Source organism: Sylvia atricapilla, chromosome Z, assembly GCF_009819655.1.
Source record: "Sylvia atricapilla isolate bSylAtr1 chromosome Z, bSylAtr1.pri, whole genome shotgun sequence".
Taxonomy (NCBI): domain Eukaryota; kingdom Metazoa; phylum Chordata; class Aves; order Passeriformes; family Sylviidae; genus Sylvia; species Sylvia atricapilla.
The window spans coordinates 83,310,728-83,334,049 of record NC_089174.1 but is presented as its reverse complement, the minus strand read 5'-3'; the positions used below and the strand labels follow the sequence as shown (position 1 = coordinate 83,334,049).

The 23,322-nt window shown below is 42.8% G+C and overlaps 1 protein-coding gene and 1 long non-coding RNA gene across 2 annotated transcripts in view; one reads left to right on the top strand and one right to left on the bottom strand.

The window, feature by feature from the left end:
• Positions 1-23,322, top strand: part of LOC136374037 (uncharacterized) — a 189,693-nt gene that overhangs the window by 44,503 nt on the left and 121,868 nt on the right. The gene's annotated exons all lie outside the window — the stretch shown is intronic.
• Positions 9,338-22,248, bottom strand: ENC1 (ectodermal-neural cortex 1). Its single transcript, XM_066338375.1, has 3 exons — positions 22,194-22,248; positions 15,845-17,658; positions 9,338-12,409 (listed from the first exon to the last, which is right to left on the bottom strand). The coding sequence occupies exon 2, from the start codon at positions 17,644-17,646 to the stop codon at positions 15,877-15,879; it is 1,770 nt and encodes a 589-aa protein (XP_066194472.1). The 5' UTR covers positions 17,647-17,658; positions 22,194-22,248; the 3' UTR covers positions 9,338-12,409; positions 15,845-15,876.

The window sequence follows — 23,322 nt, the reverse complement described above, 5'->3', positions numbered from 1 at the left end:
AACCTCATCCTTCCAATATTCACAGGGAAGAGCACAGAGGGGTCACAGAGCATGCCCCCTGCACAATGTCCTCAGCAGCAGTCACAAACAACCCAGTCTCCTCCTTGCTGGCAGCAGGGACAGTCATGCAGCACACAGCTCTTACCCAAACTATTCAATACTTTGCCATGAACTGGACCCAAAAGAAGAGGCTATTCAAAGCATGTCATATTCAGCATTTAGGAAGATTGCCTCCAGACACGAGACACAATTTCTTATTCTTCATACATTATGTGGTGGAACAACCTGTTGCTTCCACTTGTAAAATAAACAAAATAAAGAATTGAAGTTTTCACTTGATTGTTCAAGCAGATGTACCTGTAAGATTCTTAACAATAACATTTAGACTTGAATCTCATTGGCTTTGGAGTCAGGAACAAGTCCTGCAGAGAACATGGGCATATATAATTGTACATTTTCACAGTATACAGACACTCCTGTAGATTTCAAAACATATATATTTTTGGTAGACATAGCAGCATCAGAGATTTTTTTTTTAATTTCTCAAGCTAATAAATATGAATTTGCATTAATTTAAATGCCAGATTCAATGTTGTCAGCAAGTTTGAGATTTTTTCATTGGAGGCAGAGATATTCCAGTTCCTGAACACCTCTGGTAGACCTTATTAACAAAAGGCATTCTGTTTAGAAGGCTGCAGAGAAATTATGTATGATCAGATGAAAGCATGATTAGATATGAATATCTGAATCACACTAAGTGATACCTGAGGGAGGCTGGAAACTGAAATTCACATGATCTTCAGCACTTCAGATAGTCCAACCGCTCATGAAACCCTTTGTAGCTCAGGCTTTTGGCACTATGATCACCTTTCTTTAATGCAAAGAGAAAGAAGATAACATTTTAACTATTTTAAGCTCCTTTTTAATAGCAAATATCTTGAAGAAATAACATTCAATTTTTTGGTTGAAAATGTATTTTTTTAAAACTGTCATGGTTCCAAAACATTAGGTGAAAGATTATGGCTGAAATTTATGGAAAAGGGAAACAATATAAATCTAAGTATTGAATCTGCAAGGGCTCTTCCCTACAAAATTCTCCCTTTTCTGGAGATATTTTTTCTCACATAGTCTATGCCCACTAATAAACTTATTATTAAAAATAAGTTATTATTATTAAAAATAACTTATTATTAAAAAAAAGCCTCTCACACTATAATTATAGAATTTTCAACAACACCTTCTCTGCCTACAATACATCAATGCCAAAGGAATGCACAATTAGCAAGATTTGTACCTTGTTGGCTGTAGGTCTGCATAAGTCATGCTCAGTTTCACATACTCATTTCCTACTAATTTCTTTGTGAGCACTGTGTTACCAAAAATATTCAGAATCAAAATCCATCTACGGGCACAAAGTGTCACTTACAGGATTACAACAGGAAATAATTCCCTTCCAAACCTTACAGATGTTAATATATTTGCTAATCAACCGCCTCCCATCCCAGAGATTATCTGCCTTGTCCTTTGGAAAGATATAGCCTGTCTATAAAATAACAGTGATTTTTTAGGTGCCTGTCCTGGTTTAGGGCAAATTTTGGGAGGAAACTTTCAAAAGAGATCTCTCCAGAAAATAGGTTCAAGAGGTTCTTCTCTTTATTGGTTTGGGAAGAGATGTCTTTCGAGAAAAGTGGAAAAAAATGTTTATTTATCAAGCAGAGCATTCACAAGCATGAAAAATCCATGATATTAAATAATAAACCTTCTCACTGTTCTGAAGAGATGGCAAATTTAGAAAGTTTTAGGCAATTTGGGGATACAAGCGTCACAAAGTCACCTCAGGACAATGCCTTATCACAAAAACATTCATCCTTTCTTTATTGTACTGTGAAAATACATGCATGTGGTGGAGCAGCAGACTGTATCTTGTGAATATGATCAATATATTCAGTGTTCATAGAGCGGAATTGAAAGAATCATAGAATTATTAAGGTTGGAAAAGACCCCTCAGATCACCAAGTCCAGCCATTGAGAAGACACAATAATACATGGAGACTCTAAATTCAGCAGGTAGATGACAATACACTGTTCTTAATTTAGTGCCATACCTTGGTTATATGGGTCAGAGGTAGCCTGTACTAGATTATGCAAACCATACATATTCATTGCAAACGGCACTAAAATATTCTTTCTACTATTGTGCCATTTCAGCAGATAATTTTAAAAAGAGAAACATCTGTCTATATTTAAAACATAGCTAAATTGAAAAGATATATAATCTGATGGGAGAGAGTGGACACATGTCGACTCCAGAACAGGGCCCAGTGACTGCAAAAGACACAAAAGGCACAAACTGAATTATAACAAATACCACTTCTACATAAGCAAAAAATATTTTACTGTGAGGGTGGTAAAATCCTGGTACATGTTGCCCAGAAAGGATGCAGCATATCCATTCTTGGAGATACACAAACCTGACTGGACATGGCCCTGAGCAACCTGCTATGACTGACCCTGCTGGAGGCTGGACTGCACCATTTCCAGAGGCCCTTTCCAACCTCAGCCCTCCTAGGAAAGGGTGACTCTTGATGCTTGAGCCTGCTGGATAGGCACTTGTTTTCAGCCTTCATCCCAATAAATCTACAGAATTATTATGTGCACCATTTTCCAGCTCAAGATCTTCTGTTCCTTACTGCAGGCTCAGGTGAAAAATGAGGTGGGGTAAGAGCATTCTCCCGAGCTGTGGCTGCTGGCAGACATCAAAACTCTGACTCTGGTTACAGAGTGCTCTGGGAGACGCAGCACACAGCCCCAGTGACTTCAAAGAGACTCAGACCCAGGAAAGCAAAAAGAAACTTCTCAGGAAGCTGAGCTATGCCACAGATTCCTACTGCAGGGCTTCTCGCAACTGCTCTGATGCATTTTATCAGGTGATTAATCCATGCAGGATGCTGAGCTGGAGTAACAACTGCCTGCCCCAGCCTGACTGTAGCCCTGGTCCAAGCATCTGATTCCAAGACATGCTCAGGGCTAACAGCACATTCACTGAGCACATCTCCATCAGAGGAACAGAAAATGGGTGGATCACTAGTTCTCATCACCATAAGAACAGAAACAAATTAGTTTAAGATTTTAGCATCTAATTCTTCACAAATACTGTGAATTCTCAGACTGGGCTGTTAAGATCACTAAGTAGTTAGTCTCTTCCTATTATTTTTCTGAAAAGAAAAATGTTCTTGGAAAACTGTTGGAAAGTATTTTGTAATTTTTTTTAAATGCACACATCACTGTCTAGACAGGGGGATATTCAGTGAACACTTATGTTTATGCATTTTATGAAACTAATAAAGTATATTAAAGAAACCAATAAAGCATATTAAAGAAACTAATACAGTGTAATGAGAAAAGGATGCTAGATAGATTCTGACGGTGACAATCTAAAAGTACTAAAATTGTATTGTTTAGACTGGATTTTCCAAGTCATTGTATTTGATTTCTGCCTATTGTGTTGTTCAAGCACCCATAAGTGAAAGTAAAATCTGTTTGTCCACAGACCAATCTTTTTGATGGCCTCAGTAAAAAATTACAGTTTGGCTCTTTCTCTGCACTTCATTTTAGTAGTCTGCAGTGCTCCATCATGAAATAGTTTCCTTTTAGTATGTGTCTCAATCCTGCAAGTGATGCATGCAAACACTGTTGTCTCTGAATTAATCCACTGATCTCAAAAGAAATACTCAGGCTGTGTGAAGTTAAGCACACACAGAAATGTTTTCAGGGTAAAGACTGCATTTGAGATGATATGGGGAAAGCTAAGGCATTTTATAGGCCAGCTTTTAACCAGATTAGCTTAACAGACATAGGGGGAAAAAAGGTTTCTTCTATTTTAGAGATCAAAATTAAGCCTGTATTTGCCTTTCCAACAAAGTTAAAAATTACTGCTATACGTTTTTATTTAAATATTCTTATTATGGAGGCTTGATAATAAAATTGTCTAATCAGCCAGCTAGTTTGTCTCTGAATTTATAAAACCCATACCACAGTCTTTAACGGTTTGGAGGCGTTTTTATCACAAATACTATTTTCATGCTTCTAACTTTGAAATGAACTAAAGCAGGAGAAAGAAATTACTTGTACTTCTAGGGACTAAAATAGCTGCAAAGAATGAGAAAACGTGCCTTTGCTCATTGGCAGCTGCACCTGTAATTATCTGAAGTTGAGCCTCAGAGCAGAGTCAGGATCCAGATCCACATCCCCAGTTTCTGGGGCTGCTAACAACTCTGGTCATTTTCCCCATTTACCGCCTGTGGTCTCAATTTAAAAACAACAAGCGGCAGCTCAACATGACCCTGATGAAGCTTGAGGTGAGTGTGCTCTACCCTTTTATGACAGCAGGAGGGACCAGAGGTGTCTATGTGCTTTTGATCAGGAAGTTAATATTTTACTATACATACCTATTTATTCTACTGCAGGTATTTATTTGTCAGATAAAATAACTTTCAAGTACAAACCCAAATGCACTATGAGAGGTTAACAAAGTAGAGTTGCTTGACCACAAATGTCATGTTTTCTTGGAGGAAAGTTGCATGACAAAAAAAAATCCTTTTATTTTCCCCTCCAGTTTTGCCCAAGCCCAAGAACTGTGAGCACTGAAGAAACCTCACAAAATCTTTCCTGGGTTCCTAGGAAACTTCCTCTAGCATCTTGGAGGCTCTTAGGTCTGCTCCAACTGGAAGAAAGTTCCTATCAGGGTGTGCCACTCTCAACACTTTTTATTATCAACGCCTCCACCCCTGTGCAGAACCAAAGCATCTCCCACAAGAAGCTGCTTTTAAGCCAAGCTTATGATGTCCCTTCATCCCCTGGCACCCAGCACACTGCAGTGCTGTGGGCAGGAGGACACAGGGTTTTCCAGCCACTGTCAAGTCACACTTCAAAAAAAAAAAAAAAAAAAGAAAAAAAAGGTTTGTATAGAAAATCAAGTAAACTGAACATCCACCACAAGGAGACTGGCAAATAAATCTAGAAAAAAAAAAAAAAAAAAAAAAAAAAAAAAAAAAAAAAAACCACCAGGTGATAAAAGACAGTCACTGCTCTGTGACCAAACAGAAGGTGTTTTCACCAGTGTGAGAGGTAGGGGAGAAAGAATTGCTTGCGCCAACTCAAATTGTTTCACTGAAAATGCAAAATAGCCAATAAATCAAGACATAAAATACTCCCAGTAACCAGGAAAGTGTTTGGATACTCACAAGCAAGGTGAGGCAGCCCCTTGTGAGAGCATCTGCATCCACCCAGCTGCTCCAGAAGCCCACTGTCAGGATCAAACATCGAAGGCATGCTTCAGCCAGAAGAGGACATACAGAGGGCATACATCAGCACTGATGACTAACCCTTTATAGCCAACAAAGCCCTGGCTGACACGGGAAATCAGGGGTCACCTGCTTCCAGGGTTTTTGATAAGTTAACCAGAAACAGCTAAGCACAGGTCTGTGCCACACAGGGCTGCAAACACCCAATAGCTACAAACTGTGTGCCTGAGACATACAGAGAGAGCAGGACGAAGGCAGATACTCTGCAGGATTATCAGGCCATGGTGTGTAGCTCCTGGGCCATATTCAGTGGCAATATGCAAGACTTCAAAAGATTTTTACCTCCCTTCCTCCAAATTCTGCAATATTCACTGCTCTCTGCCCAACTCTAAGGGCTGGGACAACAGCTCTGTGAGGAATTTACACAGACATGGACAAGAAGAGCAAAAATGGGGGGAGGGAAAGCAAAGGATACATCCACATGAAAGTGAAAGCTGGACCACTACTGTGTGTACTCAGGAACACTTCCACCTGCCTCTGGTCTCCTCTCACACAGCTGCTTCCCAAACCTTGAACCAAGCCACTCCAGCGTGCCATTCACCCCAGGAGGAAGTCCGCACTGATTGAGGCCCTTTACAGGACCCCCAGGCTTTAAAACACTCTTTCCAAGTGTTTTTAGACAAGATGTTTCTATTCTTGGAACAGAGAAGAAAGCCTATTGCCTCTAAGACAAAAGATCCAATGAGTATCTTTCTTTTTGCTCAGTACCTCTCCATACTGGGAGGGATGCCAAGGAGCAGGATAACATTTTAAGTCTGTGTAAATACTCTGCTACCAGCAAATCCCTAAACTTGTCTGCTACCTATAAGCACTCTTTAGGTAAAGAATAACCATCTGCCTGGAAGAATTATTGTTCCTCACTGCCATGTAAAAAAGCCAGGTTGCATGTGTTTATCTGATGATGAGTCCTTCCTATTTTAGACCTAGTTCTGTTAGTCTTGGGAGACAATATCTCTGTAAATAGTTTAACCCTTAAACAACATGAATGAGATGACAAGTTCTCACAGACAGTCTCACAAAGCAGCCTGGGATGAAATGTGGTGAGGTATGTTAAAATCTCCTGGAAAGAGCCACAGGTCTGTAAAATCTTAAGCTTGTATTTCTGACTTTGGCTGGTATAAATATGTAATTGCAATTAAGTAACACAGCCATAAAGTTTATCTTTGAATCAGAGAATGGCCCACAGATTCTAGAGTGATTACAAAATATCTAATAAAGTTCATCTACTACCATGCGCTAATTTACTGAATGTCTGATGATATAAGAGAAGGATTAGGAGGGGTCTTGGAAGAAACTCCTGTGGCTTTGCCTCCTTCATAGCTTCCCATTGCTTCAGAGATACAGATTATGGTTTCTAGGGTAACTAGACACACACACACAAAAAAAAGGACACATTGTCTAGTTCGGTTTCCTGAGAGTGTCAGAGTATTGTCAGGCCAGTAGCATTGCCTAAACACGATTATGAAAGAGATTCGTAATTTATTCAGCCACTTATTTTAATTCACCATCATGCTTTATGTACCATGTTTTGTTTTAAGGGTAATTCTCATATTTAAATGAACAGTTTCTAACAAATAGTGAAACTTTAAAATTCACAGACCACTATTAAAGACACACAGAAGACAGATGGTCTTTGTGTACATTGTGTATGTGTGTATGTTACTACTGAGTATGTACTTGGCTTCCTGTCACACATAAACACAAAAACTTGAACAAATATATGACTTTTCTATGGTATTTGTTTCTGTATGGTTTGTATGCATGCACACACACAGAAGAGAGACCATTTCAGATCACAGCCTTTCACACTGAGGAAGGGAGAAAATTATGTGGGTCTAAGTGGTGTAAGGGCCAAAAATAAGGCCATGCAGGGTAAAACTGGGGACTAATGATCCTTTATAATAAAAGTGACTTGTCTCATTCAGTGTTTGCCAGCCAGGGTTGTGGGCAAACGTATGTGTTCCCATGTGCATCCTTGTGCTGTGGGTTTGATAGAATTCTGCTCCATTTTGTTTTTTTGAAACCAGGAGACACCATGCACCTGCTGCAAAGCCCACAGGGCACTGCCTTTGGGCACACCAAACATTTTTCACCTACAGTGTGGACACTCCTGCCCTCTTCTCTCTGCACTTCATGTCCTTGCACCTGAAGAAGCTGCATGACTCCACCTCTCCAGGACTCATCCTTCCCACTTACCAAGGTCTGTGTCAGTCAGAGACAGCATTCCTCCCTCCCTCCACCAGCATTTAGGTCACTGATACCTGGCCACATAACCCAATTATCAGTCTGACCAGCTATCAAGGACCTAAAGGTGATGGAACTCTCATGTTCCAGCTGGACAATGGCAGTGTATCAAACTGCATTTTCCAGGCACAGAACAGACTGGCACTGCTGCTCAATCATTCCAGAATCCCCAACATGGTTTTGGCCCATGCAAACTTGCACTCTTCTGGAGTGTTCCTGGGCAGGGTTCAGGAGCCAGAGCACCCCAGCAGCCACTCCGAGCAGTTTCCATGCAGCCACCCTGACTTGCCAGGACAAGGGGCTGCTCAAAGTGCTCAAGGCTGTTTCCTGCCAGATGGCCTCCATGCCAGACCATCCCCAGACATATTCAATTTACCAGCATGAACAGGGCCTTTGAGACTTTCACAGGTCAGGGCTGATCACCCCAGGATGCTTGATGAAGCCATAGTCAATGCTAATGAGCTGATTTTTTTCTAATCATTCAAGGCATTTAGTTTCCATACTTAATATAATAAAGCAAATGCCTTGCAGATGTCTTGTACAGATCATCAGTTGTTTAAAGCCTAAATGTATTGGTTTTTTTTACACTCTTATCATAAATATCAGAACCTCCAATATGGGAAAACTTCCAAGCAAAGGAGTGTGAATCCATGACCAGATAGAATTAGTAACCCAGTGCCCTAAAATGACATCAGTTGAATCACTCTGCAGCAGTTTGTTCATGCCCAGTGCTGCTGTAAGCATCCCATGCCCTGCTGAAACCCAAACAAAGGAAACTAACCCAGGTTACTACCCAGCAAAGAGCTTGCAGTAAGCACTAAAATTAATTTAACCTTACCTTGGTCTGTGGAAAGGCTGATTTCTTCTGGTATTCTTCATATTCAAAGATTCTCTAAGTGTCCCACTCCCCCAGCCAAAACTGATGGCAAATATCTCAAACACAGGTTAACCAAGCCATGCCAAGGCCAGAAAGTAATTTATAATACTATGGTCCCAACTCTTCTGAGGAAAGAAAGAACACAAAGAAACTTGGGGCTTTTCACAGGGGAGCTGCAGGAGTTTTAATAGAGGTAGTTTAGATGTCTGAAAACTTGCTGTTTTATATCAGGACAGTGTTCAGCAATATTTTCAGGCTAGACAGGTGCTAAGCCAGTGTAGAAAATCAATAGTATTAAAATGGCATTTAAGCAATCAAACAAAAACCGCCCACCCAATACTAAGAAAAACACCATCACCATGTACACACACAAAAAAATAGGTGAGATGAAAAGTTCAAAGAGTTTGACTATACATGTATATAGAACAACTGGAATGTTTTACGAGCAGCCAGCATTTTCTGACTTGAGAATAATTAGAAAGGATTCAAGATGCCTAATTCCACTTCCAAGTGGTATCAGGCACTAACTAAACTGTACTGCAAGCACCAAACTTGCATTTCCTGTTCTTAAATGTTTTGAGGCTCTCTGAGTTTTAACTGCTGAACTTTGAGATAGAGATCATAGTAAGAGCAGCAGAAGAGAACAAAGGGAAGGAAAGCGCAACTGAAGCAGAAGCTCAAACCAAAGCATTTAATTGCATGTTGCTGATATGCTTAAGAGGACATTAAAAAGGGCATTATAGAGGATTCAAAGCATTTAAGGGTGAGGAAAGAGGGGAGGAAGAGACAACACTTCAAATAAACATTCCATGCAGAGGAAATATCTAATAATTTATTGACCTTCAGTTTCACATTGTGAAAAAAAGTGAGTTTTACAAAATCTTAAGACATAGTAGCAAACAACATAGACAATTTTACTTATACTACTTGCAGTTTTCTTTTCGCACATGAACCATACCTTCAAAGGCCAGGAATGGGAACGTTATTCTGTTTCTAATCACTCTTATTCAGACAGGTGTCAGACATATCCAAAAGGGGCTGCACAATTATACCAGAAGAGGAAGACTGTCATTTGTTACGTGTTTCTACAGTAACCAGCTTGCAAAATGAGAGGAACCCTCCCATCTTATGCCAGGGTTTTTGTGTGCACTCTGCCGTGAACTGCAATTGCTTCTAAGTCTGGGGTGTTTTGCAGGACTGAAATGGTCAAGCAGTTTGCCAGGATTCCCACAACAATTCACAGAGCAAGAGCCTAGTGTACTCCCTGCAGAGCCAGAGGCCCACCCTGACTTCAGTTTCCTTCAGCCTACACACAGGAATTAATTGAGGACTTGAAAGCAGACCATAAGTTTGGAAACAGCTGGAGAAAATTCATCCCACTTTTGGAAGCTGCACAGCGCCACAAAACTGATTTCATAAGCTAAACAGTCAGATGCAAGGCAGCTTCACCTCTGGACTCTGATCAGCTTGACAGAGAACACAGATCTCAAAGCTACACGTCCTTATTCAAACACGGGGGCCCCTGGGGACCCAGTTCTTTACTTCCTTGTATCTTATGTAATTGTTAGTGCCTGGGGAGAGGACATGCAAAACACAGGAAGTCTGATTTTATGGCTCCCTTCACACTCCTGAGTGATCCACAAGATGAAAGGCAACAAAAATTCAAGGCTGTTTGCTTCAACATGGCAACCTGTGCAGGTAAAGGGATTTAGAAAGGAGACTATCCTAATCTGTGTTCCTATTGCTAAAGGTCATCTAAGGGACACAAGGGTAGAGAGGCTGTGGGTTTAAATACTTTTTAATCTACCACTTCAAGGAATCAGTTTCATCAGTGGAACAATAATTTTATCACATCTAGCTGGAACTCACCCTTTCAAAAACTGCAAATGACTGCTGATTAACCAATATTCTCCCAGTATTCACAGAACTCCAAACACTTTATTTCTGAAATGTAAAGAGCCTACTCCAAACAGCAAATCAAATGTAAGGCAGCGCAGAGAAACTTCCAGTGACCAATGTAAACACTTTCAGATGACAAAGCTTTCACAAATACAGCTACATCACTGTCACACAGAGAAACGCAAGCATCACCAATGTGACTATTTTTTGTTTTGCATGCACACATGCAGCTGTTTACTTATACCACAGCACAAACCAACCATGTTACAGAATGTGCCAGTTAAATTGGGCCCCAGAAACATTTAAGGAAAAACACAATACAATACAAGCTTCATGACAGGATCTGGCAAAGAAAGTACCTGTGAAACACAAGCTTCTGAAATTCCTAAGAAAAAGAGTAGCTTCATCTCTGTCCAATGACCAGAATAATAAGAAACAATTTTATTCAAAAATCAAAGTTCGGTTTCTCAGGATTATCTGAGGCTTCTGAACAACCAAGTGATTAAAGACACACCTGGATAACAAAAATAAAAAGCAGCAGAGTTTGAGGGCTTTTCTTTTTTTTTTTTTTTTTTTTTTAAAAGATAAGAGGTTTGAAATTCATTTTCTATCCCCATAAGAATTTTTCTAGAGCACTTGGGTCTTTGACATCTGGCCACTCAGATCATCTGAAATCCAGATGGATGAGGCAATTCAGTCAGTGCAAAATTGCTGCTCTTTCTTCTTTTCTTTTCTTCTCTTAAGACTTCATCATTAACCCATGCTGAGGTTCTTTTTGTTTTTATTCTTGAATCACCATTCTCCACTCCTTCAGGACAATGTGGCTATGCTGTAGGTAACCCTCCTCCAACCCAATAAATAAATAAATAAGTTTGGACAATGACTTCATCTGGGCTTGGTATCCAGAAGCTCTTCCACAGTATTTGCGTTGCAATCAGGAAGCGGCACAAAGCGTGTGTTGCAAGAGACTTTGGCTATTTCCAGGTTAGAAATTGAAAGGCATGACCAACAAATGAAATGTTCCAAGGACACCATCTACAAGACACACCACATGCAACCCAAGGAGCTGGTGGCCTGAGAAAGTGACCTCCATGGCTTCTTCCTTCAGCACATGTGTAATTTAAAATCCTGTCCTGTAATCCTTCAATTTCTGACTGGGAAGCCACTCCTCCCTCCCACCTCCAACTGTTACCCAACAGTTTCCTTTCTTTGTGCAGCAGAGCAAGTCAGCAATCACAATATGTGCAAAACATACAATTCACACAAGCCCTTGCAACATGAAGACAATTGCAGGCATTGTTTCAGCATGCAAGCACTGAACAATAAATAACTATATCTACAACAAGTAACATAATAGGAAAGGGACAGACTGAATTATAAATACAGGGAGGAACAGGAACAGTGAGTATTTTCGGGATGTAATGTGTTCCCCACTGTTGCAAAAACATTTCACCACTGGACTGGTCCTTATGAAGCAGAAGGTCACTTACTGCACACAGGACAAAGCAACACGAGGCGTAACAGATGCTGTAGGTACTGCCCACAGGCAAGCACACTCCAGCCAGCAGAGTTCAGCAGCAGTGCTGCTGTATCTTCATTCACAGCAGCATCTTGCTGTTTCAGACCTGGCCTGCTTCCCCTGCAGCTGGCACTGGCACTTCAAACCACCACAGGGAGAGGTGACAACCATTTCGAATTTCACATAAAAACAGCGGGGTCCATGGAAATCAAGTGCTGCGTGGTGCGCAGCTAAGAGAAGCTCTGTCTCTGTTATTTTCATCTTTGAAGGACTGATTAACATCGGCATTAATCCACAAGCAAATCACAGGTTTGTCCGTTCATATTTAAACCATGTGTTGAAGCACTGAAGACAGGGGTTTCTTCTCCCACTCTTTCATGTCTAGGTTGGATAACTTACAAGGTGCAGATGATTTTCTTCAAATGCAAGAGATGCTGAGTTATTTTTCTTCATTAAAACTTCTCCACAGCTGAGGTTCCAATTCTCTTCTCCAAATAAAGGAGTAAACTAAAAGCATGGGAAGAGGTGGAGGGAAAGGAGAAAGAAATTACTTAATATGTTTTGCTGCAACATTATACCATAAAGTTTCTGTTAGATGCCAAAGAAAAGCAAAAAGCTAGGTTTAGGACACAACCCAGCTGATGGGCTGCCGTGCCCACCCTGAACCTCAAGGTTCTTGTGCAATACCCAACTACTAATACATAAAGCAGTCAAGAACACAATTATTTAGGGTCAGAGTCTGACTTTATTATTCTATTAACCCCATTCTGCAAACTATCCTATTGACTGCAGAATGACTAGTTTTTGGATATAAATTCAGTCACTTGAAACCTAAATCAAAGTGGCCTTATTACACTTAAAGTGATGAACATGTCCCATATCCTGCACATTTCCACATTTTTATGTTCCCCCAAAATCTTAAGAGTTTGTGGACTTGTTTCAAGCAAACAGCCCACATGAACACTCAGTGTAGAGTTTTTTCTACACCTTAGCCAAAACAAATCTGGTTGGAGCAAAGTAGAAGGGAAGGTGAAGATGTCTTGCCTCAATACCTCTGCTCACCGTAACAAATTCTGAATTTACAACAGCAAGAGGACCATGGAATTCCCTTATTTAAAATACATCTACTCTTCATTTAAGCAGAATTCTACCTAACTTCTTTTTACACAGCAATATACCATTCACCAATAAATCCATCCCAGAGTCCTTCATAAAATCAATTATTCAATAAGAAACTCAGCCTTTGGATGCTGAGATTGTGCTTTGCTTTTTAACTGTGAAGCTGTATCAAAATTCTAGCTCCCAAACCATCATCAGTTCATTACAATAATTTCTGACAGCACTGCTAGAATTTTAGAAGACAAATCCTACTTCATTACAATGCAAATGAGTTCTAGTGCACTCACAGATACTTTGAACACACCACATCTCTCTCAGGCTGTGACGTCTAAGAACAACAGAGAACATTCACAGGAAACAACCCACAACCCAGCCTACATAACAGTCCCTAGTGTTTCCCAAGTGTGGGCTATTTTTTTTATGTCTAAAAAAAATAAGGGCCCACTCAGTGTTGATTAGTCTATCCTAGGCATTCTTCACCATAGCACGACATTCTTCCCATCAGAGCAGACTATCAACACTGAGGCCAAAATAGTGTTTTGTGTCATGGGATGAACTTAAAAAAAGCTATAAACAATTTCAAAACAAAGAGGGGAAAAAACCCAACTCAAAATTCCCAAGTCTGAGGAACAAGACAAAGCAGACTGAAGTCCTCCTAAAAGCTGTCAGACTGGGGCCACACAGCACCATGAAAACAGAGTAATCACAAGTAATTTCCTTTTTGGCTCTCCCACCCACTGACAAAGCAGCAGGAGTCAGTAGGAAAAAAAACAACCTACTTGCTGGATGAGCACACAGCACTGGGGAGATTTCAGTCTATAGCTACATTCAGTCATCTTGTGTGCTAGTTAAGCCAGTTATCTTGTGTGTTAGTGAAGAAAAAACACTGGCTTTTAACAAGATACTGCAGAGTAAAGGAAAGCTTTTTGCACCGTTATATTCTGAGAGCTCTTTTTCAAAATAAAACACTCCTTCATGCACTGTGAACTCCAGAACAATTAAGTCAGACTCAGAAGAATAAGTCAATATTTTTCTTGGCACAGACCTGAGTCCGGGCATTCAATACTGCTGCTCTGATAACATTGAGAACCGCATAAAGTCAGTAATAATACAAATTAACTGAAGATATCGAGATGCAGTTCCCAGCTAGGGAGGAAGCTGACACGCAGAAATGAGGGCTTCCATTTGCTGTCAGGGGGGAAATTACTGCCAGTAACCAGGACCTGGTAAGTTTCTAGGGTTTGCTGTGCTTTCCCAAGAAAAGTCTGGGAAAAACAAAGTAGGGAGAGGAGAGAGAGGAGAGGGGAAAAGGGAGAGGGCACAGGGGTAGTGTTTTCAAGGCAAACAACCACCTGAGAGAAGAGCACCATGGCACAACACTGACCAATTTCACACTAGATTTCAAAGCTGAGCTGCTGCTTTGCATGGGCCCAGCCTTGTGCTCTTTACTCAATCAAAACTCTCAGTCAACTGAAAGGCAGCTGCAAGAGTAACTGCACTATCTACACTGCTTCAAAGACCTCAGGGGTTTTCATTTACTGCAACAGTCGGCCTACCACTGCAAAAAACACCAAAAAACCTCCCCAATGATCTGTCCCAAACAGAAGAACCTAGAGAAGTCTTTACACACAAGTTCTTCTTCCTATATTGTGGAGAACCTCTTCAGTCTGAACTTTTAGGTAACCCAAAGACACATGGGTAGTTTATTTAATTACTGCAACTGTATTTCTTTGCCTTTTTCTTATAACCTGCCTTCCTTCAAGGGTACAATATGCACTGCTCAAATCCCCCCCAAAAAACCTACTGTTCACATGGCATCGATTATTTAGGATCAAGGACATCACTATATTTATTTGGCTGGAAGTAACTGATTTTGTATTAAAGCCACAAAAAGGAAGTGGGGAATGAAAGCAACACAACAGAAATGGGAATCTGCCAGGTTTGTTGCAAAATACACAGATTATTAGCAAAAATCTTCTCTTCTCCTCCCAAAAATAAGAAATGCACAACAACCAACCAAGCAAGACCAAATTCAGACTTGCTTGTGAGAAGATACAATGCTGAAGTTGCATCTGGTAAGAGCCTGGCCCATTATGTATAATTAAATTGTTTTGGAACAGTGTGTGCCATAGACTAGTAATTATTTCAGGCTGCAATATTAATTACACATCTTCCTGACACTATACCTAGTTCAACATATATAAGCAAAAGTATTTTGAAAAAAACCTGTATTTTAATATGTAACAATGGAGAAAATGCAACCTTAGTCCATGCAGATACAACCACGCTGTCTAGCTGAGATTGAAAATCAGGCCTGAACTCCCTGTGAAACACCTATCATAAGACAGTAGCTAAAGGCTGCCTGCATGGAAATTCAAGTGAATTCACTATCAGGCTCCAGATCAGAATTTCCTGCATCTTTTTTGGGTACTGTTACTGGATGCAGAGTCACCTAGTCTCAGTCATCAGAAAAATGGCATTGGAACCTTTGTTTAGCATGCATTTAGTACTTAAGAGCCAGAGTCACTTTCCAAAACACTATCTGCATCTCCCCACAAGTTGAAAATGCTATTTTTGCTCGGTCCTTTACATCCAAATCATGCAGGAAAAAGCCTTCTAAAAGTGGATGAAAGATATGTGGTGAACTACCTTCAGGATCTGGTGCTGTCACAGACACGGTGGCTGGCTGACAATAGCCTGTGAACATGTGTCTCAGGTGATTCAGATATAAAATTGCATCAAACATACCTCTCCTCAGAGCTGCTGCTGAAAAGTTTTTTGAAAAGCATTATTACAGTGAGGCTCAAAGGCATTATTTCTTACCTGATAACTCATAATTGCCAACACATGCACAGTTAGGAGGGGAGGTGCTTCCACGTGCTGACAAATGCCGTGGGAATTAACGAATAGGGCACAGTTGTTATGCTGTTCCACACATCTAATGTGGGATCGTAGCAGTCCAAGGTTTTGCACCTCTGAATGCCAAAGTAGCCTCCGACCACGTACAATTTGTTCCCAGATGCCACTGCATGGCAGCTCATTCTCTTCGCCGTCACATCTCCCACCTTTGTCCACTGGTATGCTTCGCTGTTGAATTTGTAAGCAGAGCAGGCAGAGAACTCAGTGTCTCCACCCATAATAAAAATCTGGTTTCCCAGAACAGCTGCAGCTGTGTAACGCCAGGGCTGGGGGCAGGTGGCTGGCACTGTCCACCTGTTTTCACACTGATCATAGCACTGGACTTTGGGCAGCTTGTCATGGCTCACGCTGGTACCACCAAAAGCAAACAGCTTCAGCTTTGCACTGACCACAGCTGCGTTGCTCACTCCCTCTCGCAGCGGGGCAACCATGGTCCATTTGTTGGTCACGGGGTCATACTGCTCTACTTGCTTTAGGGATACTGAAGGGGAAGCTGGAAGGCAGCCAGTTGCTGCAGTGTGCCCTCCTACTACGTACAAACAGTGCTTAAGTTCAGCAGAGCCGTGGCCAAACCTAGCTACCAGCATGGGAGCAGCCTTAGACCACTCCTCATGAAGGGTGTCATACACCCACACGTCCTTGGAGACTCCATTTTCTGATCCTCGTCCCCCAGTGATATACACTTTGCAGCCTATGGCACAAGCACTGAACTCCTTACGTGGGCTTGGAATGTCAGCCTTTGGAATGATCTCCTTTGCCTTCTGATCCACCAAATACAGCTTGTCACACATAAAGGTTTGGCCACCCAAAAGAAAAAGCGAATGGCCAGTTTTTCGGGGCCTGGCACACAAGCTGGTGACCACTCCATCATTCTGTAAGATCTTCAACTTGCATCTTATCGACTCTTCTACAATCTCCTTGCTTTTCCTCTGCTTGGTGATAAGTTCTTCCATGGCCACATTCTCCATAAGGTATATGGCTGGCAGGAGGGCCAGTCTCACTGTCTGCAGCAGCTCTGGCAGAAAACAGTGACGCTTACTCAGGTCATAGTTGACCCAGTTGATAGCTGATTCATACACCAGCCTTTCATCTTCAGTTTCTAATTCTTCACTGGAAAGGAGCTGCACTACCATGTCTTTTGGCAGCTGGAGGAAGTCTTCACTTTTACTGATACTCTGGAAGTTGCTAAGGCACATCCTCCAAGAGAGCTCATACAGCTTGGTACACTGATGAGCATCCGACAGCAGCAGCATACCAAGACAGTTGGTGGGATGAAGGTTTTTCTCCAGAAATTCTGCACAAGCATCCCGAATGTCCTGAAACTCCAGCATGTCACCAGCCTCCAGCAGCGACTCCGCATTTTCCTCGTTGATGATAACTCTGGAGGAGTATGCATAGTCCAGAAGAAGCTCCAGGACTTCTGGGTGAATAGAATTGTGGAAGTTGACTTCACTGTCCTGGCTCTCTTTCAGTCCTCCACTGAACATGGCCTCGAAGTAGCGGCTGCAGGCAGCCAGCACTGCCCTGTGGCAGGGGAAGGACCTGTTTCCAGCATGGAGAAGCACATCTGTGAAGAGACGCTGCTGACGCAGGAGGTTCAGGTGGGTAAGGACACTATCAGCATAGGATGACTTGTGGAACAGGTAAATGTTTATGGAGCCAGTGCTGGCCCTGGACTTGCGATTCTCGTGCATGCTGACCGACATTTTCTTTCACACCTATAAGGAAAGAAAAAAATTTAATATAAATAAAAGTCAAAATCGCTGTTCGTTTTACATATCAAAAATTGTGTCTATAATTCACTATAGGATGAGAGAGAAAAAGCCTTAATTTACAGCTCAGTGGACAGAGAATTACATCTACCTTTGGCATGCGTTTATTTTTTTGTAAGGTGAGATTCACAAATGACATAGTCTAAATTTGTTGCCCAAGAGCAGGTTTATCTTGGGAAACCTGATCTCCCACTTTCATAGCAATACAGTAAGCTGGAGAAAGAAAATGAACCAGGACTGATTTTCTCACCCTTCCCCAACCTAGACCAGCTGATTCATTACATACATACATGCACACGCTTGAAACATTCTCCTGTACTGAATCATAGCAGGAAGAGCTACCAGACAGAATACCTAAGGAATGTCAAAAGCTGCATAGGGAACAAAAACCTACTAATCCCATTAGGAAGCTTCCCTTTGCTATAGTGATTCCATATGCAACAGCACAAAATGAAAAAAAAAAAAACAACCCACCCCAAACTTTAAAATAAAACCCTGGTATCAACCATAGATTTAGACTTGTGCAACTGTAAAAAATAAAAATTAGTAAATTCTACAGATTCCACAGAATTCAGTGTCTGCTTGCTATAGTGATTAGCAGGGTCAACAGAAAAACATGTTTTGACTACCAGCCAGAGCCACTGAGGCACTGCCTCTGAAGATGACTGGAGAGTCAGGACCTCAAAGCTTAAGCCATTAGTTCATTCTGAAGTTTTGAGGAAGCATAAAACAGAAGATATATCCCATCCTGTCCTGTTCCTAACAAACAAAACGCTACTCAGATCCTGTTTAAAGGTGAATGTTATTGTTACCTGCTATGATATGCAGGTCTAAGTATAACTACAGCAGGAAGTTTCCAAATTTAACTAAGAGTCAAGTCAAATAAGTATATAGTGTGTATATATATATATACACACATAAAAGTATTTGGAGTATAAGATAAGGGAGGGATATTCACAACAATATAAAGCTAATGGTCAGAAAACCACAGTGCAAGTAGTAGGAGGTGAAACATACAGAACTTAGTGCAAGCTGTGGCTGTGACTGGTACTGTATTAACCTCACTTCTCTCTCTTCAAACTGCAGAGAAAACTCAGAGAAAGCCAAGAACCAAACTTGACTAATTACTATGCTATTTGCATATCCAGAGTACCTTTTACTGCACCTTCAAATAAGGAACTGGCCAAAAGGTCTACCTGGAAAGCATGCAATGCCCGAAGTCAGAGCATGACCTGGGGCCACTTGTGAAGATTTTAATGTGGATATATTTTGCTCTCACAGAGACAGTTTTGTATACTTGAGCATCTTTAAGCAGTACAGAACTATAGAATTTCATTCCCACATTTCATGCTTGAGATAACACAAGAGTTTTACAAGCCTCAAAACCAGCACTTTTTAATACATGTATTTTTCTGGATTCATATGACCAGAAACACTGACAAAATCAAAACCACATGTTTAATTTGGATAGCAGACTCCATTTCAGAACAAGCAATCTGTGTATATGGAACATGCAACACCTGCAGCCTAACTGCAGCACAGCCAGTACCACCATCTGTGCAAATGTAATGTAATTGATTCACCATACTGAACAACAGCAAGTTTGTGATACACCTTTCTCTTCAGTTACAGCAAAAAAAACCCTTAAACACAACCTAAAGTGAGGAGTAGAGAGGCACCTTACTGTAAAACTACCATAGCCCATTTCCTTTAATACAAAACACAATTTGCCTGATAACTGGGATTGAAAAGAGCAGGTAATACTGCCCAATATATGGAGCACAATCCAAAGTCCTCCAAAACAGGGAGGAGTCCTACACAACAGAGCTACAAGGAATAGCATCTGTCTCACTCTACCATGCAAAAGCTTAGAAAGGGATCATACCAGTGCTCCCTAGACCAACATATTAAATACACTAAGCACAGAACAACTTAAGGCAGCTAGTATGTCTTCAAAACACAAACTCTTTTACAAGGAAAATGAAATGGCCTTTAATGAAGTTGCATCATCTGGCAAAAAAATACACAGATGGCATTTGAGGATCTTGAGCACTAATCTCAGACTAAAATAACCCACTTAACCTATAGCCAAAAATAAGATAGTGACCATTTACAGGTTGAAATCTCCTGGAATTGAAGGATTACAGAAAGGTCATGGCCTGAAATACTAGTGTACAAGCAGTGTCAAGACACAAATAGGAAGCTGAACTCTTTATTGTCAAAATTTTCAAACTTTTCCAGGCACTTCACTGTTTTAAATGCTGTTATGATGCAAGGCACAGTATTCACTGGATTACAGGTAGGTTTTTCTCACACTGAGGACTTACTCTTTCAAGGTTCCTCACCAGGGAGCAGGATGGGAGCTAAACACCCCACTGATCAGAGACAACAGAATAACCAGTACCTGGATATGCTCACTGCCCCCCATCCTCCATTCCAGTTAACTGAATGTGTGTGTAGACATCACAGTCTAGGCATGTCAGGATCCCTATGAAAACACAGGTTCTCTTCTTTGCCCCCACATATGGGGGTTTTCAGAGTATACTGAAAACTTTCTTTCATCATGCACCCAGGGTTCAGAAACAGGGCAGGTAAAGTTCACATCAGAGGCTTCAGATGCAGGCATTTAGATCTTTCACCAGGCTGTGTACTCCCATGAGCAATGCTTGTTCAGCACCATTCAGAATGAGCCCACAACCACAACAAAATAGAGGCAAACATAAAAAAACCCCACCCTGCAGTTATGCATACAGTGGAGGCCAGTGAACTACAGACCACATGCAGAGGGGAGGAACAGATCACTGTCTGTTACCCAAAGCCCACCCACAGCCACAGTACCAAATACCACCGTAAAAAAAAAAATCTAAAAATTTGTATAAAAAGCCCTCTCAAACAGCTGCTGAATAAAGTACTCAGCATTTCACCCTACTATGACAGAAGACCTAGACTCTTGGTGAGAAGTAGATTTCACATAAGCTGGTTGTGAACTGTTCCTGTAAGACTGCCTTTATCATTGCAATATCATCTATTGAGAGGAATTCAAAATATGCCAATTCACATTTAAGATAAGCTAACATATTTCCCCAAACAGAACAAAGATACATATCTATACACATCTTTTTCCTCCAGTGTGATGCTGAGGTGAGACTGCACATGGACTAGCTGAACTAACACCCTTAGAAGCAAGGATCATCATTCTCTAACAGGCAGTGTTTCTCTAAATAGCCTTTCTGAGTCTGGCAATTAGGTCAATCCAGAATCTTGTAGGAACACTAAAATGCAAAAATGACAGCTCCAATTTCTCTGGTGCTGGAAATTATGCAAGCCTTAAAAACTTCAGCAAGGTAATTCGCAGTCAGTGACCAAGTGTTCATCTTGAATAATACTAGCCAATTCTCTTCAGGTTTTTTTTCCCCCTTAGAAATAGTACTTGTACGTAAAAGACAAGAAGTGGTCAGTAAACTACAGATATAGATTTTATCTAGGAACAGAGGTTGAACCAAGAGTCTGATTTATAATTACACTTCAACAGGCTACATGTCACAGCAGCCCAGTAGTAAACACTACTCTAAGACTAAACAACAGGCTCCTTGTCCTACTTAAGAGTTCTACAGCATGCAGGTCTCAGCCTAAATCAAATGAAAAATTAAGTATTTTCAAATTACTGACACATCCCTGACGCACGCTCATTTTAATACGGCTGCGTAATTACACAGCGGTGGTTGCGTTTTTCTTTAGAATCAGCGAAACAGAGGAAATCTGCCAATTATCCCATCGATGTAACTAACACCGCTTTCAATTGCTAAATCTGCGCCGATGTTATCAGTGTGGCAGAGGCAAACCGCGGCGCTGCCTGAAGTCTTCAAACTCAGTGGCTGCCTAGGACCTGCAGCGAGACAGAAAGCAGAACACGCTGCTCCTGCTAGAACGCACTACAGCTCACCACATGCAAACAAAGAAACCCAACTCTTAATTCCCCTCAGTTCGCCCCATCAAAACGCCTAAATAACTCCCTCTCCAAGAAGAAACTTGCAGAGCTTCTTCCCGGACTGACACAAAAACCAGGGCGAGAAGCTAAAAACGCATTTGGTTTCCTTTACAGAGCAATAACCACGTGCAAAAGTTTCTGTAGCGGCGCAGGGAGAGCAGCGCCGCAGCCAGCTCAGGGAGCAGACAGGAGCTCGCTCATTCCCTGCCCAGCCTCACGCCCGCCGAGGGATGCTCCGCACCGCCCGGGGCCCCAGCCGGGAAGCCGAACACCACCGAGAAGGCTAGCAGCCTGTAGAGGAGACAGCAAACCACCCCGAATGCCTACCAGTACCCCGGACAGGGCGGAGGAGGGCCGGGGTCCTCCTGTGCCGGGGACCAAGGCGGCAGCCCGGCTCCAGCCGGAGAATCCCGGCCGGCAGCTGTGCCCCCAGCTCTGCCGCCCGCCTCCCCTCCGCGCCGGGCGCTGCACCGGCCCGGTGCTACCAACTTACAGCTGCGGCTCCCGGGCGAGCGCGGAGGTGCCTGGGCGACGGAGCGCCGCGCATGGGCTCGGAGCTGGGCTGTGCCGGGCTGTGCCGGGCTGTGCCGGGCTGTGCCGGGCTGTGCCGGGCTGTGCCGGGCTGTGCCGGGCTGTGCCGGGCTGTGCCGGGCTGTGCCGGGCTGTGCCGGGCTGTGCCGGGCTGTGCCGGGCCGGCGGAGCCGAGCAGCGGCGCCGGGCGGAGCTGCAGCCGCCGGCGGGAGGCGGGCCGCGGAAGGAGGGCGGGAGGTAGGGAAGAGGGACGGAAGAAAGGGGAAAACTGGCGGCTCCTGCTGTTGCTGCTGGCACGCCAGCCGCAGCTCTGCCCCGGCGGCGGAGCGGAGAAGGGGTATAAGGGCTGGGGGGCGTGGGGAGGCTTTATGCGAAGCCTGTGAGTGACAGGGCGGGGGAGGGACGGCAGGGCGAGGGCAGCGCTCCCGCGGTCGCTGTCCCGGCCAGCGGCAGGGGAGGTGGATGGGGGTTTTTGTGTCGCTCTGGATAGGGGCTGCAGGATGGCCTCTCCTTCCTGCCTTGCCTACCCTGCCCTGCTCCCGACCGGGGAGCGTGGGGCCGTAGGAGCCCCTGCACCGCGCTCCGGGTGAGCAAGGGGCGCGCCGAGATTGCCGCGCGGGATGCGGAGATGCGGAGATGCGGGACTGCTCCCGCTCCTCGTGGCGTGTCCCGTTGTGTGTGCAGACCGAGCAAGGCAGACGGCGGGGGACTCCTCCTGGGCGCCCTGGGAGCGGCCGGGAGGGCGCGGAGGAGCCGGGCACCGCGGTGGGTGCCGCGGAGCTCCCGCGGGTCGTGCGGTCACTGCGCTCTCGGGAGGCCGCCACAGGACTGCCGCTTCGTGAGTGCCCGGCGGAGTCCTTCCCCGCGGCACAAAGGGCGGCCTGGCTTTAATTATTTCCCAATTAACAAAGTATGTGAAAAACGCGTTTGTGCAAAAGGCCGATTTCAACAATAAACATCTTCTAGACATAACAACAGTGTTTACATAATGGTATTATGTGACTCCGTACAAGAAAAAACATAAGTACCATACTAAACATTGCACATATTGCTAGTTTACTATTTGTTAATATCACTTAAAGCAATGGTAT

Coding starts and splice junctions, on each gene's coding strand:
- ENC1 (XM_066338375.1), bottom strand. CDS start 17,646: ATGTCGGTCAGCATGCACGAGAATCGCAAGTCCAGGGCCAGCACTGGC.